This window comes from Schistocerca serialis, chromosome 10 (assembly GCF_023864345.2).
Source record: "Schistocerca serialis cubense isolate TAMUIC-IGC-003099 chromosome 10, iqSchSeri2.2, whole genome shotgun sequence".
Lineage (NCBI taxonomy): Eukaryota > Metazoa > Arthropoda > Insecta > Orthoptera > Acrididae > Schistocerca > Schistocerca serialis.
In genome coordinates this window covers 147,961,738-147,984,518 of record NC_064647.1, presented here as the reverse complement: position 1 = coordinate 147,984,518, position 22,781 = coordinate 147,961,738, and the positions used below count along the sequence as shown (strand labels likewise).

The window sequence follows — 22,781 nt, the reverse complement described above, 5'->3', positions numbered from 1 at the left end:
CTTCTCCTCTTTCAGATTTGGAGGAGGGTGACTGCACAATCGGGAACCGAAAGAGAGTAGGTGACCTTTGGAGCACACAGATGGTGCGTCTTGTGGCTGAATGGTGGTAGGTCTCTTCCGGCCTGAGAGAAGACAGGGAGAGGGGTCTCAGGAGGGAGCCCGATCACCAGCAGGTGCCAAAGAAGAGGGGCACTTCTTCAGGCAGGGAGAGGGAGCAGCTCCCAGATGTGGGAACTGCAGGGGAAGGGAGGGGGGGCGGGGAGGGGGGGCATAGGGCTGGTGTAAGGAAAAGATAGGAGGGGGGAAAGGGTGTAACAAAGGCAAAAGTGGAAGAAAGTGACACTGGATGGGTTTCCCTCATGGAGTGGGTGTCCATAGTCAACACACAGAGGGGGGTCTGGCGTACAGTGGGAAGAAATACGTCCAAAACGCAAGCAGCAAAAGCACCTCAAGGGTGGTGGGATGTATGCCTTCACATCACATCTGTAGCACATAACTTTGACCTTCTCTGGGAGGGTATCCCTCTTCAAAGCCAGAGTGAGAGCACCAGTATCAGTGCAGTTGTCTTGGTGACCCTTCTGCACATGTTGAACAAAAAGAATGTTGCTTCACTTCAGATTAGCCCAGAGTTCCTCATCAGTTTGCAAGATGAGGTCCCTATGAAAAATCACTCCCTAAACCATATGCACGGATTGGTGGAAAGTAATAGACATTGGGATATTGCCAAGACGATCACAAGCACTCACAGCTGCAGATTGGGTGGCAGAAGACGCTGTGGTCAACAGGGAGCCTGACAGCATCTTACTAATAGACTCCACTTCACCAAACTTGTCCTCGATATTCTCCACAAAAAACAAAGGCTTTGTCTAGTAAAGACGGGGCAGCAGCCAATCAGGAGCACTCCCCATGGGTGTCATCCACCCACAGCAAGGGCCGCATGGCATTGTGCCCATTGCTGGGAGTTCCAGTGTTCTAAGAAGACAAGCAACCACTCCTTGGCATACATGGGGAGGTAACAGATCAGGTATCAGTAGCGCAATGCCCGTGTAGTCAGGGGCTCAGCCCGACAGGTACACAAAAGCCCCACCACAAAAAAATGGTTCAAGTGGCTCTGAGCACTATGGGACTTAACTTCTAAGGTCAAGGTCATCAGTCCCCTAGAACTTAAACTACTTAAACCTAACTAACCTAAGGACATCACACACACATCCATGCCCGAGGCAGGATTTGAACCTGCGACCGTAGTGGTCGCGTGGTTCCAGACTGTAGCGCCTAGAACCGCTCGGCCACTCCAGCCGGCAGCCCCACCACAGAGACTGGCTATACATGCTGGTGACCTAGCAGGGTGGAAGGGGGACTACAGCAGGGAAGGAAGGGGGGAGAGGAATCCACACCGTAGATGATGCTAGGAAGGGAGTTCTTCCCCAAATGGCTCACACTAAAAATAGAAAATTTAGAAGTGGAGGCCAAAACCTCAAGCGGGGACCTAAATGTCAAAAAGGATGAAAGAAAAGGCAGAAGGAACAGAATTGCAAGCAATACAGGGAAGCAGGTGATAGCCAGGTTGATATAAATCAGAACACCAAGAGAGGAGAAGGAGGGGGCCACAGGGAAGGAGCGAGGATAGGAAGAGAGGGCAGGGTAAAGGAAATGCAGCCAGGGAAGGGAGAGTTGGCTGCAATAGCTCGGGGCACCGGGTGCGTCACACATGAACTTGTGAAAGAGCCCTGAGCTCCATGGGGGGAAGGGGGGGCATCATTTTTGGAAACCTTAACACGACACTGAAGTTTCTGGTCTTTTATTCTTTCTTTAAGGTTTAAAAATGTAAGAATTTTTAGAGGTGCACTTGATAAGCATGTCTCTTCCATCACATTCTTGTAAGCTGTGATACAATGTTTTTGGCCATTCTTTAGAAACTATAACTTGTCATGTTCTTCCAGCAACTTAAAATGTATGACTTATCTGTTTTGGGCATGAAACTGGCTGCTGTCTTATGCAGAAGTTCTCGATTTTGTACCCAAATAAGGAGATACAGCACGCAGGATGAGGAGGAAATGGAGAGTAGCACATTGGTGAAACTGAAAGAAAAGGGACACAGAGAGAATGTAGCTTCCATTCTTTCTGTGTCATTCACATGTAGTGAATGTTGTTTAGATTCAAAAATAAATTTCTTTCACGCGATGAGAGAAACCAGATACACTACTTCTTCACACAGTATTCAGAAGGACCGCGAAGATGACAGCTGAGTTGTATGCAGAAAAATATACGACAGACATGGTCCGACAAGAATTATGAGTTAGCGAATTTGCAAAAAATTGTTATTGAAAAGGCATCGGAATAGTAGACAGCCTCTGCCTCTGGAAGTCAGTACAGCATTGCTCGGATTTTGAATGCTGTTTTACAGATCCATTCAAATTTTTATGTGCACCTATCTTTCAAGTCTATGGAAGGAATGAGATAAAAATTGTTACCACAGTTAACTACTGTGTTACTCCAACCACATGTAGGCAAGTGTGATTAGTATCAGTTTTAAATTAAACTTTCCTCCACTATTGCACTTTTGTAAGTAGACACTGTTACCTGTGTCACACTGTAGCATCCCATCAGCCTGACACAGCAGCTCCATACAGCATCATCTGCTGTTCTGAAGAATGTAATTTCTTCACAACTACTAATCAAATTTTCAAGTATGAAATACTATCTAATTCATCTCTTTTAGAACTGAGATTGTATCTGCATAAATTACAATAGTTCCATTGTAAAAAACAAAGTTGATACCAATGTTTCTGTAATTAATATACTAACAAAAAGAGACATATGTCATTTACCGAGAAGCCAGTAAACCATGGATCTCTGAGAATCAAACAGCATTGTGTAAAACAGCCTCAAATGTCTGTCTACTTTACAAATGTGTTAAAATGTTAAATATTTGCCTTTAAGTAAGTAAGTAAGAAAAAGTTTCGAAAAGGCTTTAAATTATGCTTAAAGTTTGTTGGAAGTAGCTAAGTGCTCCCATTCTCAAATACTAGAGGAATAAAGTCCGGGTATTTGTGCACCATCAGTTATGCTGCCTCAAGATAAATGCAGTTTCTAGCTGTGATACATGTTTCATTGTGCTTAACTTTTAACGTAAGATTATACCTCAAAATGAGTAAATTACGACAGCATTTTAAATTTAATCAATAACAACAGCAAATACTGAAAATCATATTTTTGTTGCTCCTGTAAGTCATTGGATACGCAACTTGCAGCTAGTGCTGCTTTCCAGGATAGTGTCTTCATAATATATATTTTTCACAACTTATTTTGGTGAAAACCAAATTATAATATTTTAAACAGCTCACGAAATATCTGAGATGAACACTATGGACAATCTAAAAGTATTTGTGCCCTACTGTTCCAACATTTTTTTGTTATAATTAATATGACCTCTCTTCTATAATATTTTATAATACTAATTTATTTTGGGGTATTTTATTTGAAACAAGAGTTCACTTCTGATTTCCTTCCACATCCAACAGACTCCCCTCAGTTGGATTCTCTCGATTACATACAAGAGGTAATCGAACTTCTAATTGTCACTTGGAAAATGTGAAGTTACATAAATAATCTTTTATTTGTTTGCAAGAGGTTTCATTGTGAACAATGAAACCTCTGGACCACAGTACTGTAGCATACCATGAACCGAATCAAAAAGGCACAAGCCTGTCAATAAAAGTACACCATTGTATAGCACTGTATTTTTGGTTTCTGTGGAAATGGCTAAGCTGTATCAGGCCAATCCAGACAGTTAAAGGTGTGCTCCCAAATCGTGGTACGATACCCCGCTTTATCAATGTGATGTGCCATATTGGCTCATCTCCTCTAGCAGCATGCCGTGGTACTGCGGTGCGGAGTTTTCATTGCGTACTGGGATTGCATACAATACTCAGAGGAAGAATTCTTTTTTTTTCTACTGAGGTGGTAATTAAAATTTTATGAATACTCCTGGCAATGTAATATCAGGTCATACATCACCATCTCGGGCCTTTACTTACTTTAAATGGTAGATTCCTCCTCTTGTTCAAAACAGGTGAAACTTCATCTGTAACACAACTCGCCGGGGAAGCAAACAGATGTATCATTTCTGCACCATTCCTCTGTCCAATGACAGTGTGGGTTTTTGTAGCTGAGTACGTCGGCAAATCTGTCCTGCTATTATCCTCCTACATAGCATATGACAAGTTAGTGAATTTAAATTAAATTATGCAACACAAGACTGCAAGTACCAGAATCTGTCACTCACATTCCGCGACGAACACCTCGATCTGCTCTTTGTTGTAGGAGAGAGGCATGGTGAAACACCATTTGTCCTGGGTGTAGAAGCCTCCGTAAAGGAAGGCTCCCGATCCAGTCCTTTCCTTGGCGTCACCATACCCCTCGAGACGCAACAGACTGACGCACCGTCGTCTGAATCACTCAAGCCACACTGTGAACAACAACAACAACAACAACTCCTTACTAACTTAAAAATAGAAAAAAATATGACAGCTACCTTTTGAAACTGCCAGTTTCTCCCTAAAGAAGGAAAGAGTGACAGATAGGGGAATGCTGGACGTGAAGGTCAGGTCACACATCTCTCAGGATCAGAGAAAGCCTCCTGTTCTGCCAAACAATGAAATCAGATCACCAACCAATGGTAATACATCGCTATATCTACAACTACAAGACTATTTCACAAATCACACCTAAGTAGCAGGCAGAAGGTTTACTGAACCATCTTCAGGCTATTTCTATACTGTTTCGCTCTCTAACAGTGTGCAAGAAACACGAACACTTAAATGTTTCTGTGCTAGATCTGAGTTCTCTATTTTAATGACCATTTCTCCCCACACAGGGCATCGCAGGAGGAATGGTCAATATTTATGGATACGACAACAACGAACATATGAAGCAAAAAACTCTCGTATATCTGGGCTGTAAAATGCATACCTCAAGAGCTAGCTATGAGCACTTCTACATGTACAATACTGAGAGACAAATCTCTTCTACTACTTCATTTTAATACTTGCCAACCCATCTTCTGTATTATATCTGTGACACTTGCTCCCCTATTTTGCAATAATACAAAATGAGCTGCAGTTCTTTGAATTTTTTCAATGTGCTCCTCAATTCTATCTGGTAACGATCCTGTAGTGTGCAGCAGTACTCAAAAAGAGGACAGACAAGAGCAGTGTAGAGTGCGTCTTTAGTAGCTCTGCTGACATCTTCTAAGTGTTCTGCCAATAAAACGCAGTCTTTGGTTCGACTCCCCCACAATATTTTCTATGTGATCATTCCAATTTAACTTGTTGATAATTGTAATCCCTAGGTATTTAGTTGAACTGATAGCCTTTAGATTTATGCAACTTATCATGAAACCAAAATTTAAAAGATTCCTGTCACTACTTATGTGAATGACTTCACATTTTTCGTTATTTCATTGAATTCACACTTTCCATTATTTAGAGTCAACTGACATTTTTTGGACCATACAGATGTCTTGTGTGATTCATCTTGCACTTGGTGTTGATCTTCTCATGATCTTTGTACTCTACAGCAATGAACCCTTACCCAGTTATCATTTATTGCAAATCTCTTGCCCAGCACAAAGTCCCAAGTGCCTGGGAAAAAGAACAAGTGTCCTGTATATTAGAAGGGCAAAAGAAATGACTCGCAAAATTACAGTCCAATATCCCTAACATCGGTTTGCTGCAGAATCCCTGAACACATTTTCAGTTAAAATATAATATATTTTCTTGAGACAGAGAATCTCATGTCCATGAATGAGCAGGGTTTTAGAAAGCACCACCCACGGAAAACTTAGCTTGCCCTTTTCTCACATTTATACTGTGAACTATGGATGAAGGGCAACAGGCAGATTCCATTTTTCTATATTTCAGGAAAGCATTTGACATTGTGCCCCACTGCAAGCCGTTAAAGAAGGTACGAGTGTATGGAATAGGTTCACATGTACGTGAGTTGCTGGAAAATTTCTTAAGTTGTAACTGCTTGTATGACATCCTCAACAATGAGTGTTCATCAGAGACAAGGTTATCATCAGGAGTGCCCCAGGGAACGACCACTATTATTCTCTATATACACATATGATTTGGTGGACCAGATGGGCAGCAATTTGCGGTTGAAGGTGTCGAAGTTCAGTGACTGTAGGAGGATACAAGATGACTTGGTCAAAATTTCTAACTGGTGTGATGAATGGTACCTAGCTCTAAATGTGGAAAAATGTATGTTAATGCAGATCAGTAGAAAAAACAAACCTGTAATGTTTGGATGCAGCATTAATAGTATCCTGCTTGACAGAGTCACGTCATTTGAATATCTGGGTGTAAAGTTGCAATGTGATATGAAATGGAACAAGCATGTGAGGATTGTGGTAGGAAAGGCGAATGATTGGCTTTGGTTTATTGGGAGAATTCTGGGAAAATGTGGTTCATTTGTAAAGGATACCACATATAGGACACTGGTGTGACCTATTCTTGAGCACTCCTCATGTGTTGGGATCCATACTAGGTCAGATTAAAGGAAGACATCAAAACAATTCACAGGCGGGCTGCTAGATTTGTTACTGGTAGGATCGAACAACATGCAAGTATTATGGGCATACTTCAGGGACTCAAATGGTAATCCCTGGAAGGTAGACGACAATCTTTTCGAGGAACATTATTCAAAAAATTTAGAGCTGATGGCAGTATGGTTCTACTGCCTTCAACATACATTGCACATTATGGACTACGAAGATAAGACAAGATACGAGAAATTAGGGCTCATATGGAGACACACAGACAGTTGTTTTTCTCTTGCTCTATTTGCAAGTGGAACAGAAAAGAACATGACTACTAGTGGTACTCCACCATGCAGCCTATGGTGGACTGTATAATACCAATGTAGATTAGGTGTAGTTGACAGGAAATCACGGATCCAATCGCACAACTGAGACGAGACTTCATAAGGATGCAATTTCTTCAGTAGATGCTGGTGATGAATGGTGTTGAAAGCCTCTTGGACATTAGGAACATGGATCAATTTGAGATCCATATCAGTAGTACCATTACTTTGCTGGAATACAGAGCTAGTTGTGTTTCACAAGAAAGAAATTTTTATTATCTTTGCTGCAATTCATAATGTCCTTCGGTGATGATGAGATCACTTCCCTTGACGTTGATCTCATCCTCACCAAAGGTTAGCTACAGAGTTCAGTTCACATTAAACATACTAACAAACAACATTATTCAATATGACAGCTGCCATACTTTCCATGTCAAGTTCTCCCTCCCATACAGCCTCGGCTTCTGGGCCAAATGTATTTGGTCCGATGCAGACTCTTTACAACAATACACAACCACTCTCACCTCCGCCTTCACTGGACGTAATTACCCCACCAGCCCAGTTCAGAAGCACATTTCACAGGCCATCACACCAAATCTTGGTACTGCTGACCCCTTGAAAAAACAGCTGAGGACACCACTTTTCACTCAGTATTATCCTAGCCTTGAATGTATTAATCCAGCTACTTCGTTAAGGCTACAACTCCCTGAAATCATGCTCTGAAATGAGGTCTATTCTGACCAACATTTTTCCCACCACAACTAGAATAGCTTTTCATCACCTTCCCAATTTCCGCAACATCCTTGTCAAACCCTATGCATCCTTCTGCACCCATCTCCCTACCCTATGGCTTCTACCCCAGTGACCATTCCCACTTTAAGACTTGCTCTGTGCACCCTTCTACTACCTGCACCAGCCCTGAAACTGGCAAAACACGTACTATCAAAACAACATGTCATATAAATGGCATATCAGCTAGGATGAATGGGCATAGGCAGAGGGTGTATACAGCTAACACACAATGCCCTGTTTCAGTGCAAGCTCTACAACGTGACAGTCATGACCTCAGTGCCTGTTCCACTACACCTGCCATTTGGATTATTCCCCCAGGCACCAGTTTCTCAGAACTCCGCAGGTGGGAACTGGAGCTAAAACATGTCCATGGTTCTCACCACCCACCTGACCATGATCTATGTTAATTTCTTCAGTATCAGCATTTCTTCATTCTGTTTTATCTTCCATTTTCTGACCTGTCTATTTTTTGTTGCCCCTCACCCACCTCTATTGCAAACAATGCACTGAGCGCAATGTTTTGGCAGTAAATCTTTCTTGTGTATTATCCCATATTCCACTTTTAAGCTCTCAGGTTTCGTCCAGTGCAGTCCCTAGCAATCAATCTTTCCTTCTCATCCTGTCTGGTAAGTCTCTCGTAGTCCATGGTTCTGGGTGGCTGTTACAAATTCTTCCCCTTTTCCTAAGCCTCTCTAGTCCCTTTCCTTCATGCCTCTTCCTTAACCTTCAACCCTGTTGGAAGGAGGAGCCACAGGCTCCAATAACTTGCAAACTTCAATATCTTTTATATGTGTGTCTTCCTGCCACCGCTTGGTGGGTAGATTTTTTATCTGTCCACTTATGCTATACATTGAAAAATTGATTAGTTTCATCAATATCCCTCATTAGTCGTATCTAGTATGGGTCCTAAATGTTCTAGGATGCATCACTAGGGCATTTCGTAAGTGACCTCTTTTGTAGACTGACTGCATTTTCCTGTCGTACCAGTGAGCCAAATTCTGCCACTTGTATTACCAACAACTGAGTCTACGTGACCATTCAATTTTGTATCCCTACAAATGGTTGTTACATCCCAGTTTTTGTGAGGGTTAACCGATTTCAACTGTGACTCACTGATATTGTTTTCTTAGTGTACTGTGTTTCTTTCTTTCTTTTTTTCTTTTTCTTTTAAGTATACAATGTCATATTTCTAAAAATTTAAAGCAAGTTGACAATGCTTGCACCACTTGAAATCTTTTCCAGATCTGACTGAATATTTGTGGAGCTTCATTTCAGACACTCCTTCATTATAGATAACTGAAACATCATTTGTAAGATGTCCGAAACTATAATCAATGTTGTCTGTATATATGACACGAACATCAGGATTCACAACTTGCTTCCCTGGAGTATACCTGAAGTTACTCGCATATCTGTCCATGACTCTTCATCCAATCCAACTTCTTGAGTCCTCCCTACCAAGAAATTCTCAACCCAGTCACAAATTTTGCTTCATACTTTATATGACTATACCTCTGTCAGTAATTGTAGCTGAGATAGAGTGTCAAAAGTTTTTCAGAGGACAAGAAATACTGCTTCCACCTCGATCCCTGGCTTTTTCTGAAGACTATGTGAGATCTTGTAAAAAGATTTTCGGCACTCAACTGTTATGGGAGTGATCAGTCAATCACACACACACACACACACACACACACACACACACACACACAGTGCTCCACTACAAAGGTCCAAGCTTATGGAATGCATCCTCAACTACGTGAGTGGCTCAAAGTCTTTTTTACTGACGACAGTGTAGTGTATGGGAAATTGCCATTGTCAAATGGCTGTAGGAGGGTACAAGACAACATAGACAAAATTTCTATTTGGTGTAGTAATGGCACCTTGCTCTACATGTAGGAAAATATAAGTTAATGCAGATGAGAAGTAAAAACAGTCCTGTTGTGTTCGAATAAACTATCAGAGATGTCCTGCTCAACACAGTCATGTCATTTCAATGTCTAGGTGTAATGTAGTAAAACAATATGAAATGGAACGAATCAATCAGGTCAGCTGTAGAGAAGGCAATCAACTACAGTTCACTGATAGAATTCTAGGAATGTGTAGTTTGTCTACAGAGGCATATATGACACTTGTGTGACCCATTCTCGAGTACTGCTTGAGTATCTGGAAGCCCCACCTGGTCATATTAAAGGAAGACATTGAAACAATTCAGAGACTAGCCGTTAGATTTATTAAAAATGGTTCAAATGGCTCTGAGCACAATGGGACATAACTTCTGAGGTCATCAGTCCCATAGAACTTAGAACTACTTAAACCTAACTAACCTAAGGAAGTCAGACACATCCATGCCCGAGGCAGGATTCGAACCTGCAACCGTAGCGGTCGCACAGTTCCAGTCTGTAGCACCTAGAACTGCTCGGCCACTCCGACCACCTTAGATTTATTACCGGTAGGTTCAATAGACAAGCAGGTATTATGGAAATGCACAGTGAACTCAAATGTAAATCCCTAGAGGAAAGATGATATTCTTCTAGTGAAACACTACTGAGAAAATTTAGAGAACCGGCATTTGCAGCTGACTCCAGAATAATGCTATTGCCACCAACATACACTGAGCATAAGGACCGTGAAACTGGGGCATGTACAAATGCATATAGACAGTCGTTCTTCCCTTATTCCACTTGCGAGTGGAAAAGGAAAGGCAAAGACAAGCAGTGATACAACATACACTCTACCACACACTGTATGGTGGCTTGTGGAGTATGTGTGTATATGTAGATGTAAAATGAGTTACATCTCCAGAAAGTATCAGCCCATCAAGTTCAGAAGTAGCTGAAATCTGTGCGAAATGTAATTTTTCACACGGTTCTTGCAAAATACAAGGAAGGGCATGATGTTATTTTTGACAAAAACTGCCACATGCGGTGTGACGTGGGCACACCATTATCCCTTAAAAAGGCAGTTGGAGTGGTAGGTGAGCTGTGAAGAGGCACCGACAACATCCGAGACAAAGCTGTATGCTGGTCATCTCTCAGTTATCCATCTGATTTTCTTTGGTGCCCAAAAGACAGTTCTAATCCCATGTCCACTTAAGATTCACCCAATTCTGGATCCGTGCTAAAGATGTCGTGTCATCCAGCTGGACTCTGATTTACATCTTCAAGGGAGAGAGAGCTGACAGACATTTGTAATGAAATAATTCCAGAAAGGTGACTAGAATCATTTAAGCAGCAAATCCACTGTGAAAGAATTTGTGGTTACAATTCTACAATATGACTTAAAATAGTTTGTCAGTTACCACCTTCAGAGATGCGTGGCACCAAAAGGCATAAACAGCGTCTTAACCTTAAAGTGAGATGCTTATTTACCACTACTGCTGTAAAACAGTGCCAGTATCATCCGCAGCCATAAAAATACAGTCATACATTAAACACGTCAAGAATGTAATTAAAACAGAGAGGAAATAAGCTTCTCGCTATATATTAAGATTCACAGTCAAATGCTTACCATTGACAAAGATGATGATGAGGATGGGCCAGAAATACTATTCTTCAAGAAATTGTTATGCTTAGCAACATTCTCAACTGTCAAAGACCCACACTGTTCAGGACTCGATCTCTTAGCTCTGAGATCCGGGGGTGTATAGCTCGGAGACCTCGGACTGAAGCACGGATTTCGCTCGTCTAGAATGATGACCGATTTGTCGTCATCCTCACTGTCCTCTCGGTAGCCATCTGACTTTACCTGAAAGGAAACGTAGAAAGTAGTTAGTTCTCAAAACAAACTATTTGCTACACTGAGATTGACAAGTGTGTGCAGACACGCAGTATCGTATGGAGAACACAATCACAGATGTGCAGGAAACTATAGCGCCATACGTCTCTCCTAAAAATCATCAGATGCCTTCTCCGTCATTGTTTGGAACATATTTTCAATTTTGTTTATGTAGGTTTCTTGGAAATCAGTTGAATGGAATCTATACACCGAGATGAAAAAAATAATGGGACACCGATATGCACATATACATATGGCAACAGTATTGTTTACACCAGGGCTTCCCAACGTGTGGTCTGCAGACACCCTGAGGGTCCGACGGCTCTTTCTAGGGGGTCCGCGGCCACCTTTCACCAAATCGTGTAAAATAATGAGTAAAATTATTGAATAAAGATGTGAAAATCAAATTCATCACTATTTTCTTTTCTCGTGTGAAAAACATGTTTACTTTTACTTCAGGTCGTATTCCCAAGCAGCCTTTGCGGTTCTTAAGCGAGAACGCATGCACGGTTTAGTGCCAGAGAATGCGGCTTCTCTGATCGAGTGTTTCGCTGCAATACGGGGGTGGTTTGAGAGCCGGGTCACGGCAATAGATGTGTTGAAACCTTTTACGCATGCGCGGAGCGAGCTTTGTCGACCAATCAGCGAACAGTTTGGACGTGACATTCATTGCTCTTAGAGGAAGGCAGCTCCAACGTGTGAAATGTCAATTACAAAGTAATTTTAATCAGGCTATAGTGTGTTGAAAAAAAGAGAGTAAATCCACTAGCAAGTGTCTGGATACAGTGGGAATTCAAATTGGATCGTTAATTTCAAGACTATTCATACACTGGGGGCGGGAGGGGGGGGGGGTCATTTGGAACATGGTACTTGCATTAAGAAGCTTTCAGTTCCCATGGGTTTCGCTCTGAAAGTTAAAGTTACTGTGCTCTTGACTGATTAGGGGTCCGCCATGGATTTTCGACTGAAGAAGGGGTCCGCCAGCTGAAAAGGTTGGGAAGCCCTGGTGTACACCATGTATAAAAGGGTATTGCATTGGCAGAACTGTCATTTGTACTCGAGTGATGCATGTGGATAGATTCGTGATGTGAATTAACAGATTTTGAAAACGGACTGGTAGGTGAAACTAGATGCATGGGACACTTCGTTTTGGAAATCATTATGCAATTCAATATTCTGAGATCCACATTTATTACCGGTAGGTTCGAACAACACATCAGTGTTACAGAGATGCTTCAGGAACTCAAATGGGAATGTGTGGAGGGAAGGCAATGTTCTTTTCGAGAAACAGTATTGAAAAAATATTGAGAGCTGGCACTTGAAGTTGACTGCTAAATGATCCTACTGCTGCCAATATATATCACGCATAAGGACCACGAAGATAAGATACACGAAATTAGGGCTCATAACAAGGCATACACACAGTCGATTTTTCCTCCCTCTATTTGCGAGTGGAACAGGAGGGAAAATGACAAGTAGCAGTACAGGGTACCCTCCACCACGCACTGTATGGTGGCTTGTGGAGTATCTATATAGACGTAGAAGTACCTCTTACCACAGACAACACAGTAGTCGATGGCCTTCACTTAACGACCGAAAGCAGTAGCTCTTGCGTGGAGTTATCAGTGCTCACAGACATGCAACACTGTGCGAAACAACAGCAGAATTCAGTATGAGATGTACAACTAATGTATCTGTTAGGACGGTGTGACAAAATTTGGTATTAATGGGCAATGGCAGCAGACGAATGATGGAAGTGGCTTAGCTAAGAGCATGAAGTCGCCTGCAGTGCCTCTCCTGGGCCCGTGACCATATTGGTTGGAGTTCAGTGGCATCTACAGTGGGGCAGAGACAGGGGAGGGATAACTGGGTACAGGTGGGGGAGAAAAGTGCGCTGTTTGGCAGAGAGAATACTGACCACTCCTCCTCAGTTTTTAAGACTATTTTTTCTATCCAGAACATTACTCTGACTGTATATACACCACTGAAGAGCCTGCAGCATTCACAGTTACGTATATCTCAATTATTAAGTGTAACTATTGTAAATAAACTTATTGTGTTACTTTGGATGTCTGATTGTATTTAAAGACCACCTCAACTGCCAATACAACACACACACACACACATTATTTTATCCATCTACATTTTAAAGCGTGTTTAGAAATCAGATGTCCAAGTTGCGAATGCAGATATACAAGAAGTGATAATTGATAATGACCATTTGTTCCATTCTAATGACATAAATGTCTCAAAAAATAATTTACATACCACCTGAAACTTTCTACCTACCTTATTCACACCATTTCCTTCTAAAAGTGATGCACGATTCCTTGTTTTATGCCTCCATAACGGATTCACTTGTGGTGTGCTGTTCTCCAAAAGCTACAATGAAGATTAAGAGATCAGCATAAATATATATCTATGCTGAAATGTTACATGTAATCAATATATAGTACACACAAATATTGCAAATGCAGTTTCAGTGTATTTTAGTTATTATTCAAGCACAAATCAAATCTAATTCATAATGAGAAATGGAGCTGTGGAACACCGCAATCCAAACACACACCTCCTGCTTATTGAGAGCAGTCACTTTATCTATCACCAGACTATTCGAGTATCGTCCAGAACTGAGTTAAAATTCAATGACTCAGGCATGGCACTCCGTTAAAAGCTCTGACATGAAGTCACCCCGAAAGACAAATTGAAATATGTTCCTCAATAATGTATTACAGAATTTCAATTATAAAGATGCATTTAAAATATTAATATTTAAATAATGACAGATGGGCATTTTTAGAACTGTAGATATCAAGTGATGTTTCACAAACCGTTGGTAGACTTTAGGCTGTACCTTAACATGCCAGTTAGCTCCATACAGCAGGGTTTTCAAGGCATGGCAGTATGTTATTGACTTTCAGAAGGCCCAAACAGCTGAGCATAATGGAGACGAACCAACCTTTACACAATTTACATGTTGCACTGCTTACAGCGAAGGGAAATTGACAGAGCTGCCAGACTTTCACTTTCAAATCCCTGTCCCTGCATTAACTATTGTGATTTGTTGAGTCTCAATTCACATTTAATATTTATCTTTTGATAGAGTTAAAGACACTTCTTTAATTTCTGGAATTTGCAATTTTACCTACTGTATTAAAGGCCATCTAAGTTTACAAATGTCTCAGTAGTGTGCATTACAATACGGTAAAGTAAGTGTCACAACTTAATGAGAACTCTGCGAATGAATAGCTGTAATGAAGGAGCGAAATATGTGTCACTGCTTTCACCTGCTAACAAGTTCCTTGCTTGCTAATGGCGTGTTATCTGCAAGTTTCCTCAATGTGCATTGTGACAGTTTTCATGACAAGTGTGATTCATACAACTCCCCAAAACATGCCTTTTGCATCAGCTGAAGAGAGGAAAGAATCAACAGGACTCTCGGACATTCAAGACCATGACCACACTGGCAACAGACTCACAACTCCACTTTGTGTTGAAAACCTCAAGCTGCCTCTGCTCTGATTACTTAATAGCAATACAACCAGAGGTTTTCAAATGGGGAATGAAGGAACAGTGCCAATGAAGACTGGATCTGGTGAAGGACCATGGCTTACCGAACCATAGCAATACACAGTGCAGAGTTCGTCCTAAGAGGCATCATGGATGTTGTCTCTGGTGTTTCGGAAGGTATTTGCAATTTCATTTTTGCAATATGTAGCTGGAGTCATCCCAAATAAACACTGCTCATCACTTCTTTCATCCAGCACTCAGTGTTGGTTTGTTGCCCATTACAAACAACATGATTTTTAAAACACAATTTTGTGTGTCCATTTGACAGAACAATCCCAAGTTAGTGCAGCGTGATATTCGTTTTAGTGATATGTTGTAACAAGGGCAGAAAAGAATGAAGGATAACCAGTACTCCAGAAATGACTACACTGCCTGGCCCATGATGACTGCTATCATCATGCAGCAGCACTGCTCAGTTGCTGGTGAAGTACTTGTTATCCTTTGTGTTTTACTGTTAACACATAATGCTATACTGAATGTCACACTATGCTAACTTAGGACTGCTCCATTGAATGGGCACATAAAATTTTATTTTAAAATCATTTTGTTTGGGAAACAAATCAAGGCTTTCCATCAGCACTGGGATTGCATGAAAGATGACGAGCAGTAATTTCTTTGGCCGACTACAGCCTTTAAAAAAAAAAAAAACACCCCACACACACACACATCTGCCTAAACTCCAGAGAAAATACGCCTGCCAATTCTTAGGAAGGACACCTGATATAGTAGCTGTACAATATCAGTAACATTGTCACCTAGAAAAAATAAACTTACATAATTCATTTTTTGTATGTTTGCAGGTATAAGTCTGCAGTAATGGTACACACACACACACACACACACACACACACACACACACACACACACACACACTCCCCTCCAGTAATAAATTTGTGATTCCTTGATGTCTCAAAATGTGACCTCTCAATCGATCCCTTCTTTTAATCAAGTTGCACTACAAATTTCTTTTCTCCCAAATTCTGTTTAGTACCTCCTCATTAGTTATGTGATCACTATCTAATCTTCAGCATTCTCTTGCAGCACCACATTTCAAAATCATCTATTCTCTTATTGACCAAACAGTTTATCATCCATGTTTCACTTCCACACAAGGCCACACTCCAGACAAATACCTTCAGAGAAGACTTCCTAACACTTAAATCCATATTTTATGTTAACAAATTTCTCTCCTTCAGAAACTCTTTTCTTGCCATTGCCAGTCTACATTTTATACCCTCTCTACTTCTTGCATCATCAGTTATTTTACTGTCCAAACAGCAAAACTCATCTACTGCTTAAAGTTTCTCATTTCCTTAAATTCCCTCAGCATCATCTGACTTAGTTCAACTAGTTTTCAGTATCCTTGTTTTGCTTTTGATTATGTTCATCTTATATCCTACTTTCAAGACAATGTCCATTCCGCTCAACTGCTCTTCCAGGTCTTTTGCTTTCTCTGACAAAATTATATCATCATCAGCAAACCTCAAAGTTTTCATTTCTGCTCCCTGATCTGTGATTCTTCTATAAAATTTTCTTTGGTTTCCTTCTCTGTCTATTCAATGTACAGAATGAATAACACCATTAAGAGGCTACAAGCTTGCCTCACTCCCTTCTCAACCTCTGCTTCCCTTTCAAGCCCTTCAATTCTTTATAACTGCCATCTGGTTTCAGTACAAATTGTAAATAGCCTTTCACTCCTTGTATTTTACTCCTGTTATCTTCAGAATTTCAAAGACAGTATACTAGTCAACAATGTCAAAAGTGTTACATAAGTCAAAAAATGTTGTATCATGTGATATTTCGTTTTCTGCATTTGATGGGGTACCATACTGCAACAATCTATGACAACATGGTGGAAGTGTTTGGTATCAGTGCCCCATCACATGTTAATTGGTGCTTATGCTTCGAGTGTGGCCAAATAAGTGAACAACCAAGCTGCAGACCCCTTCTCTGCGGAGAAACAGGAATTGTAAGAGAAGCAGAGGCCCTGCTGGTCGTAGACTGACGTACAACAATAGCAGAAAAAGTAAAAATCAGTTGTGGACGAGCTTCCAATAACTCGCACGATGTTCTGAATGTGACATGGGTCGCAGTTCGGTGGGTTCTGTGATTGTTCACAACCATTCACAAAGCCCACCAAACTGCAGAAGCAGTGGAAATGTTGCAGCCATGCCACACCAATCCAGGACTTCTTCAGCTACCTAATCACAGAGAATGAGTGCCGAGTGTATCGCTGTGACCCGACAACAGTGGAGGAAAGAAGCAATGCACACACGGTTCCACCACCACTAAAAAAAGTGAAGACCTGACTTTTCTGGGTAATATGACAGTGAATGCCTTTCAGGACTGCAAAGGTGTGGCACTAAGAGATTACGATCGTAAGGGGCAAAGTGTTACAGCAACATACTACTTGAGGTTATGGGAGGACCAAGGAGACAAGAGCGTCACGGGAAGCTGTCCGAGGTGGCTCATTCTGTACAGGACAGTCACATGTCTCACTTCTTTGGGTTATCAAACATTACCTCGCTCCCTATATTCCCCTAATGGTCATCCAGTGCCTGCTTCCTCTTTCCTCAACTTGATGAAGTATCTGATATTAGGCATTCCTAGAATGATGATTTTTGAGTTGGTTTGTATCATGAACAACCAAAATACTGTTCAGATCGCTGGTAGATGTCCTATTATATGGAAAAACATAAAGGATGAATATGTAGAGTTGGGCTAACACCACCAACAAATTTCACAATCACAGCTTGATTTTTTTTTTATGTAATACTTTATCAATACCCTCTCTTATGTGTCAGTCTGCAGTTCAACAGCTTCACTCTTCAGTGTACAATTATGTATATTCATGCAGACATTTAAAAAAGGTCATAAAATCCATTTAGATAATATACTGATCATTACTTACCACTAATCCCTTCAATTATTTAAAGAACCAAACTTCCATTGAAACGAGTGATTACAAATCAGTTTATGCATTTATTTGCCTTTATGCATGCAAGTGAGAAAAAGTTTAAGGAAAGGTTTTAAAATAGTAGATCCCTCGAACGAAAAACTGCACCCTCTTCTTGGAAAAAAGCACAGATCACACTGTTCCAAAAGAAGGGTAGCACAAGTGATCTACAAAAAATATATCTGACACCGATTTGTTGTCAAATCTTAGAACATATTCTGAGCTCAAACATAATCAGGTATCTCAAACAGAATGTCCTCCTCAATGCCACCAGTGACAATTCCAAAATAATCAAATCATGTGAAACACAACTTGTAAATTTCTCACATGGCATACTGATAGCCTGCTTATTGTCAAAAGTACAATCGTATGGGGTATCAAGTAAAATTTGAGACTAGATTGAGGAATTTTTGGTAGGGAGGACACAGCATATTATCTTGGATAGAGAGTATTCGTCAGATGTAGAAGAAACTTCGGGTGTGCCCCAGGAAAGTGCATTGGGACCAGGGGCGGTGGCAAGGGAAGTATCATATTACACTGGACAAAATGACTTCAGAAATCAGTGAATATATTACTCCAACAGATTCAATAATTTTTTTAATATAATTATGTAGCAATAATGGTTGCAATGTATTTCAAATACATTTTAACAGAAGAATAAGAGGGGCAAATACCTTACTATCCAAACCAATAAATAACATTTAACTTAAAACGGCCATCTTATTATTTATTAACACACATTTTTTACCCGGAACTCCGCAACAGTTACCACATCTACTTTAAGAAAAATCAAATTTTACAGATTTGTCAGTCGAGGACCCCAATTCTCCTTTGTTGAGAGATATTCCATTCCCCAACCCCCTCCCCCCCCCCCTTTCCCATTAGCCCCTCCTTGACTGACTTCTAGAATTGCCCCTGGTTGCCCCTCGCTGTAACAGTAACCTCAGACATTTTGCTGCTGCTGCAGTTGTCTACGATGAAGTACTGTTTGAAAGAAGCTACAATGTGGTGCAAAAATTTGCAACCTGCTTTAAATGTTCAGAAATGTAAAATTGTGCACTTAACAAAACAAAACAAAACAAAATCGTTGTATCCTATGACTATAATATCAATGAGTCACTGTTGGAATTGGCCGACTCGTACGAGTACCTGGGCGTAACACACTGTAGGTATATAAAATGAACTGATCACATACGCTGAGTTGTGGGTAAAGCAGGTGGTAGACTTCACTTTATTGATAGAATACTGGGGAAGTGCAATCAGTCCGCAAAGGAGATTGCTTACAAATCACTCGTGTGACTAGTTCTAGAATGTTACACAACTGTGTGGCACCTGTAACAAGTAGGGTTAACAGAGGATACTGAACATGTGCAGACAAGGGCAGCACGAACGTTCACAGATTTGTTTGATCCTTGGCAGACTCTTGAAGACAGACTGGAAGACTCTTGAAGATAGACATAAACAATCTTGAGGAAGACTATTAGCAAAGTTTCAAGAAGAACCAGCTTGAAATGGTGACTCAAAAAATATACTACAGACCCCTACATATCACTCATATAGGGATCATGAGGATAAGGTTAGAATAATTACTGCATGCACAGAGGCATTCAAACAATCATTCTTCCCATGCTCCATACGAGAATAGAATAGCAAGAAACCTCAATAGCTGGTACAATGACACACCTGACAGAGGTTTCCAGAGTACAGATGTGGCTGTAGGTGTAGATTATGAAACACTAGATGAATATAGTCTGTGTAATTTTCATTACATTTTTTAGAAAAGCTCCACTTTTGTGTCACACAGTTACATAATTTTGCGGTACATACAGTGGTATATGCAGATACTGGCTTCACGCTGTGTTGTGAATAGTGTTAGTAATGCTGAAGTTTGACTGCGCAAACAGTGAAAATGTAGTAAGTGACAAACCTTTTTTTATTTCATCATTTTGTGGTGGGTGTTGGTGAGAAAAAGCTTCATAAAGGTTTTGAAATTATGTGTAAAGTTTGTTGCAAGTTACAAAGTGATTAAACAGAAAAAGTGCTCTTTAGTACTTGCAAACATAAATTTTAGTTTTTAAGACAATATTTACAAATTTGAAAAACAGACTTAAGTTTTGTATACATTCCTTGTTACCACATGTTGTGGTTTTCTTGTTTTTTTTTTTATTGCACTTGTTTTCTTTCACAGTTAGTCATCTGCAACCATATAGAAGTAAATATAGAAAAGTTACTTGCATCAAAATTTTACAACTCAAAATGTTACAGTTAGGCCAAATATTAACAAACCATAGCATTCCCTGTTGTAAATGTCAATGTAAATAATTTTTCTATGTTAAGTTCTACATGGTTGTAAATGACAAACTGTGAAAGAAAACAAGTGCAATAAAAAACATAAAAACCCAAGAAAACCACAGCATGTGGTAAAAAGGTATACATACAAAACTTAGCCTATTTTTCAAATTTGTACATAGTCTTAAAAACTCAAATTTATGTGTGTACAAGTAGTATACAGCATTTCTTCCTGTTTAATAGAAAAAAAATGAGTTCACTGATGACACTGAAAATTCAGCAACACATGCCTGGGAAATAGCAAAAAGATGAAAAAATGTGTTTTGCTCAAAGTTGGACCCCCTCCAAAAACAAATTTATTTTTAAGCAAAAATGCACAGAAAAACTTCAACCTCAAGATGATTATTTAGTAATATAGATCATTGCTATAGACATGGCTACTTTATTTCAGAGGTGTGTTCAAACTAAAGGGATGCCACTGTCAGATGTATGTTGGCTCAGACATTCCAATTGTCATCTGTTACAGTCCAAAATGTCAATTATACTCTGGTCTTTGTTTTGTTTCCTTCAGTTCGTTTCATTTATTTGTCCTCAAACTGCAAAAATGAGGGCCTTAAATTGCACATACTTTAATGCAACTGGAAGAAAGCGGCACAAATAGCAGATGTTTACCATGTGGCCCTGATTCATGAACACTATTTATCTGAAGGGGCAGTTGGAGAAAATGAAGGTAAGTCAATATACGCTAGAATTCTGAAAAACTCCAGAACGTGCATTTAAGTCAAAAATGGAATTTCATTCATGCTGATGGTGGATTTTTGCCCCAGGGACTCGGCTACCATCAGAATGAAAGTGTGTGAGGAAGGAAGCACAAAAGGAGACTTTTCTTACGAGGACAGTACTCTCCTTCCCAGGAAATGAGAAGAATGGTAGACAGCTGCCCACAGCAGAATGAATAACTGTTGGCCAGTTGTGGTGCCAATGCCCACAACCTGGTGTGTGCAAGCAGCAACAATGACAGCAGATTTGAGTAGCTACTCCAATATCTACTCAAGAGAAACTTGGAAATCTTGAACAGGGGTAGGGAACCTACCTTCAGGAACAGAAGAAGGGAAGAAGTGGTTGACATAATTCTAATGGGTAGGTATGTCAAACAATGGCAGGTGGCATTGAAGGCATTTTTATTTGATCAAATGTATATCAAATTTGAGGTTGAAATGGGTGTTACATAGAAAACAGCCAACTTGAATCCTAGGAAAACAGACTACGAGTTCTATACGAAAGACCAAAACTTTAAACTTACCTGAAGCCAGAACTTTGGTAAGAAATTCTCATTGAAGAGATATATTCTAGAGGCTACTTTTGCCGATGATACACAGTACCATTTATGAGGAAGCATCCAGAAAATGTACTGGAATCTCAAGCTTCTTGGCAAAACTCTGCCAGTGGAGGAGGTAGTGAAGTGAATGTGAAACTACCAATGGACCCTCACACGTTCCAAGGCAAGAGTTACTCTAGCGAGCACAAGAAAGGTGTGTGGTAAAAACTGAGGTCTAAACCCTTGGAGTACAGGTTGGATATAAACCACTGTAATATGACCTACAATAATTTGCGAAGCTACAGTAAGGTAGAATAAAGTACAACAGGAGGTGGCTGCTTAGGAGCTTGGCCTGCTTAGCCTTGATAGGCAGAATTAGCAGCACACCCACTGTTGGGATGGAGACCATGCTGCACATCCCCCATTACATCTTGGGTTATAATGGAGGCAGCAGGGGGCAAATGGATTAAAAACTGGAAATAACTGGAGACATTTAGGATATGTAGAAGCTCTCACCAATATGCTGAGTATGGTAAATGTAGGAATGGTCAGGGAAATGCCATCTGACCATACAATAACTTTCAGCTGCTTCAATAATCCTTTTCATCTATTAGTTTGAAGAAACAAACAGTGGAGGAATGAATGACATCATCATTCAGGAGGCGAGTCTGGTTTACTGATGGCTCAAAAACATATGAAGGTGCTGGGGTCGGGGTATACCGTGTACAGCCTGGACTAGAGAGAAATACCTCTAGGGAAACTGGCCAGAGTATTCCAGGGGTAAATATCCACCATCGGAATGTGCACAAAGGAGTATTTGCCTGTGTTCTACAAGGATCGTAGCATCTTATTCTGACAGTCCAGTGCTCTGAAATTGCTATCAACCCCAGAAACGAGATCAAAGATCGCAGCAGAATGCCATGATAGCCTTATGAGACTAGTGGAAAGCAACAGGATAAATCTGCTGTGGATCCCCAGTCACTCAGGAATCAGTGGCAATGAGCATGCTGATAGGCTGGCCAGGACATGTGCAATGACTCCATTTATTGGACTGCAACCTGTCCTAACAGTCACCAAGGCGATGGTAAAATCAAAACTACGTAGTTGGATCAGGAGGCAGCACATATAGTATTGGACTATGATTCAAAAATTCCAATACAAAGCAATGGAGGTCAAAAGAATATGTGGGTCACTCAGTCCCAAAGAAATCGTGTCTAA

The 22,781-nt window shown here is 40.5% G+C and overlaps 1 protein-coding gene across 1 annotated transcript in view; it reads right to left on the bottom strand.

The window, feature by feature from the left end:
* The window catches only part of LOC126424835 (serine/arginine repetitive matrix protein 2-like), a 382,172-nt gene that overhangs the window by 75,656 nt on the left and 283,735 nt on the right, over positions 1 to 22,781 (bottom strand). The window contains exons 32-35 of the mRNA XM_050087642.1: positions 13,720 to 13,812; positions 11,164 to 11,400; positions 4,286 to 4,468; positions 4,038 to 4,205 (exon numbers count right to left, since the gene is read on the bottom strand). Coding sequence (XP_049943599.1) covers positions 4,038 to 4,205; positions 4,286 to 4,468; positions 11,164 to 11,400; positions 13,720 to 13,812 — 681 coding nt within the window. The remainder of the gene's footprint in view (positions 1 to 4,037; positions 4,206 to 4,285; positions 4,469 to 11,163; positions 11,401 to 13,719; positions 13,813 to 22,781) is intronic.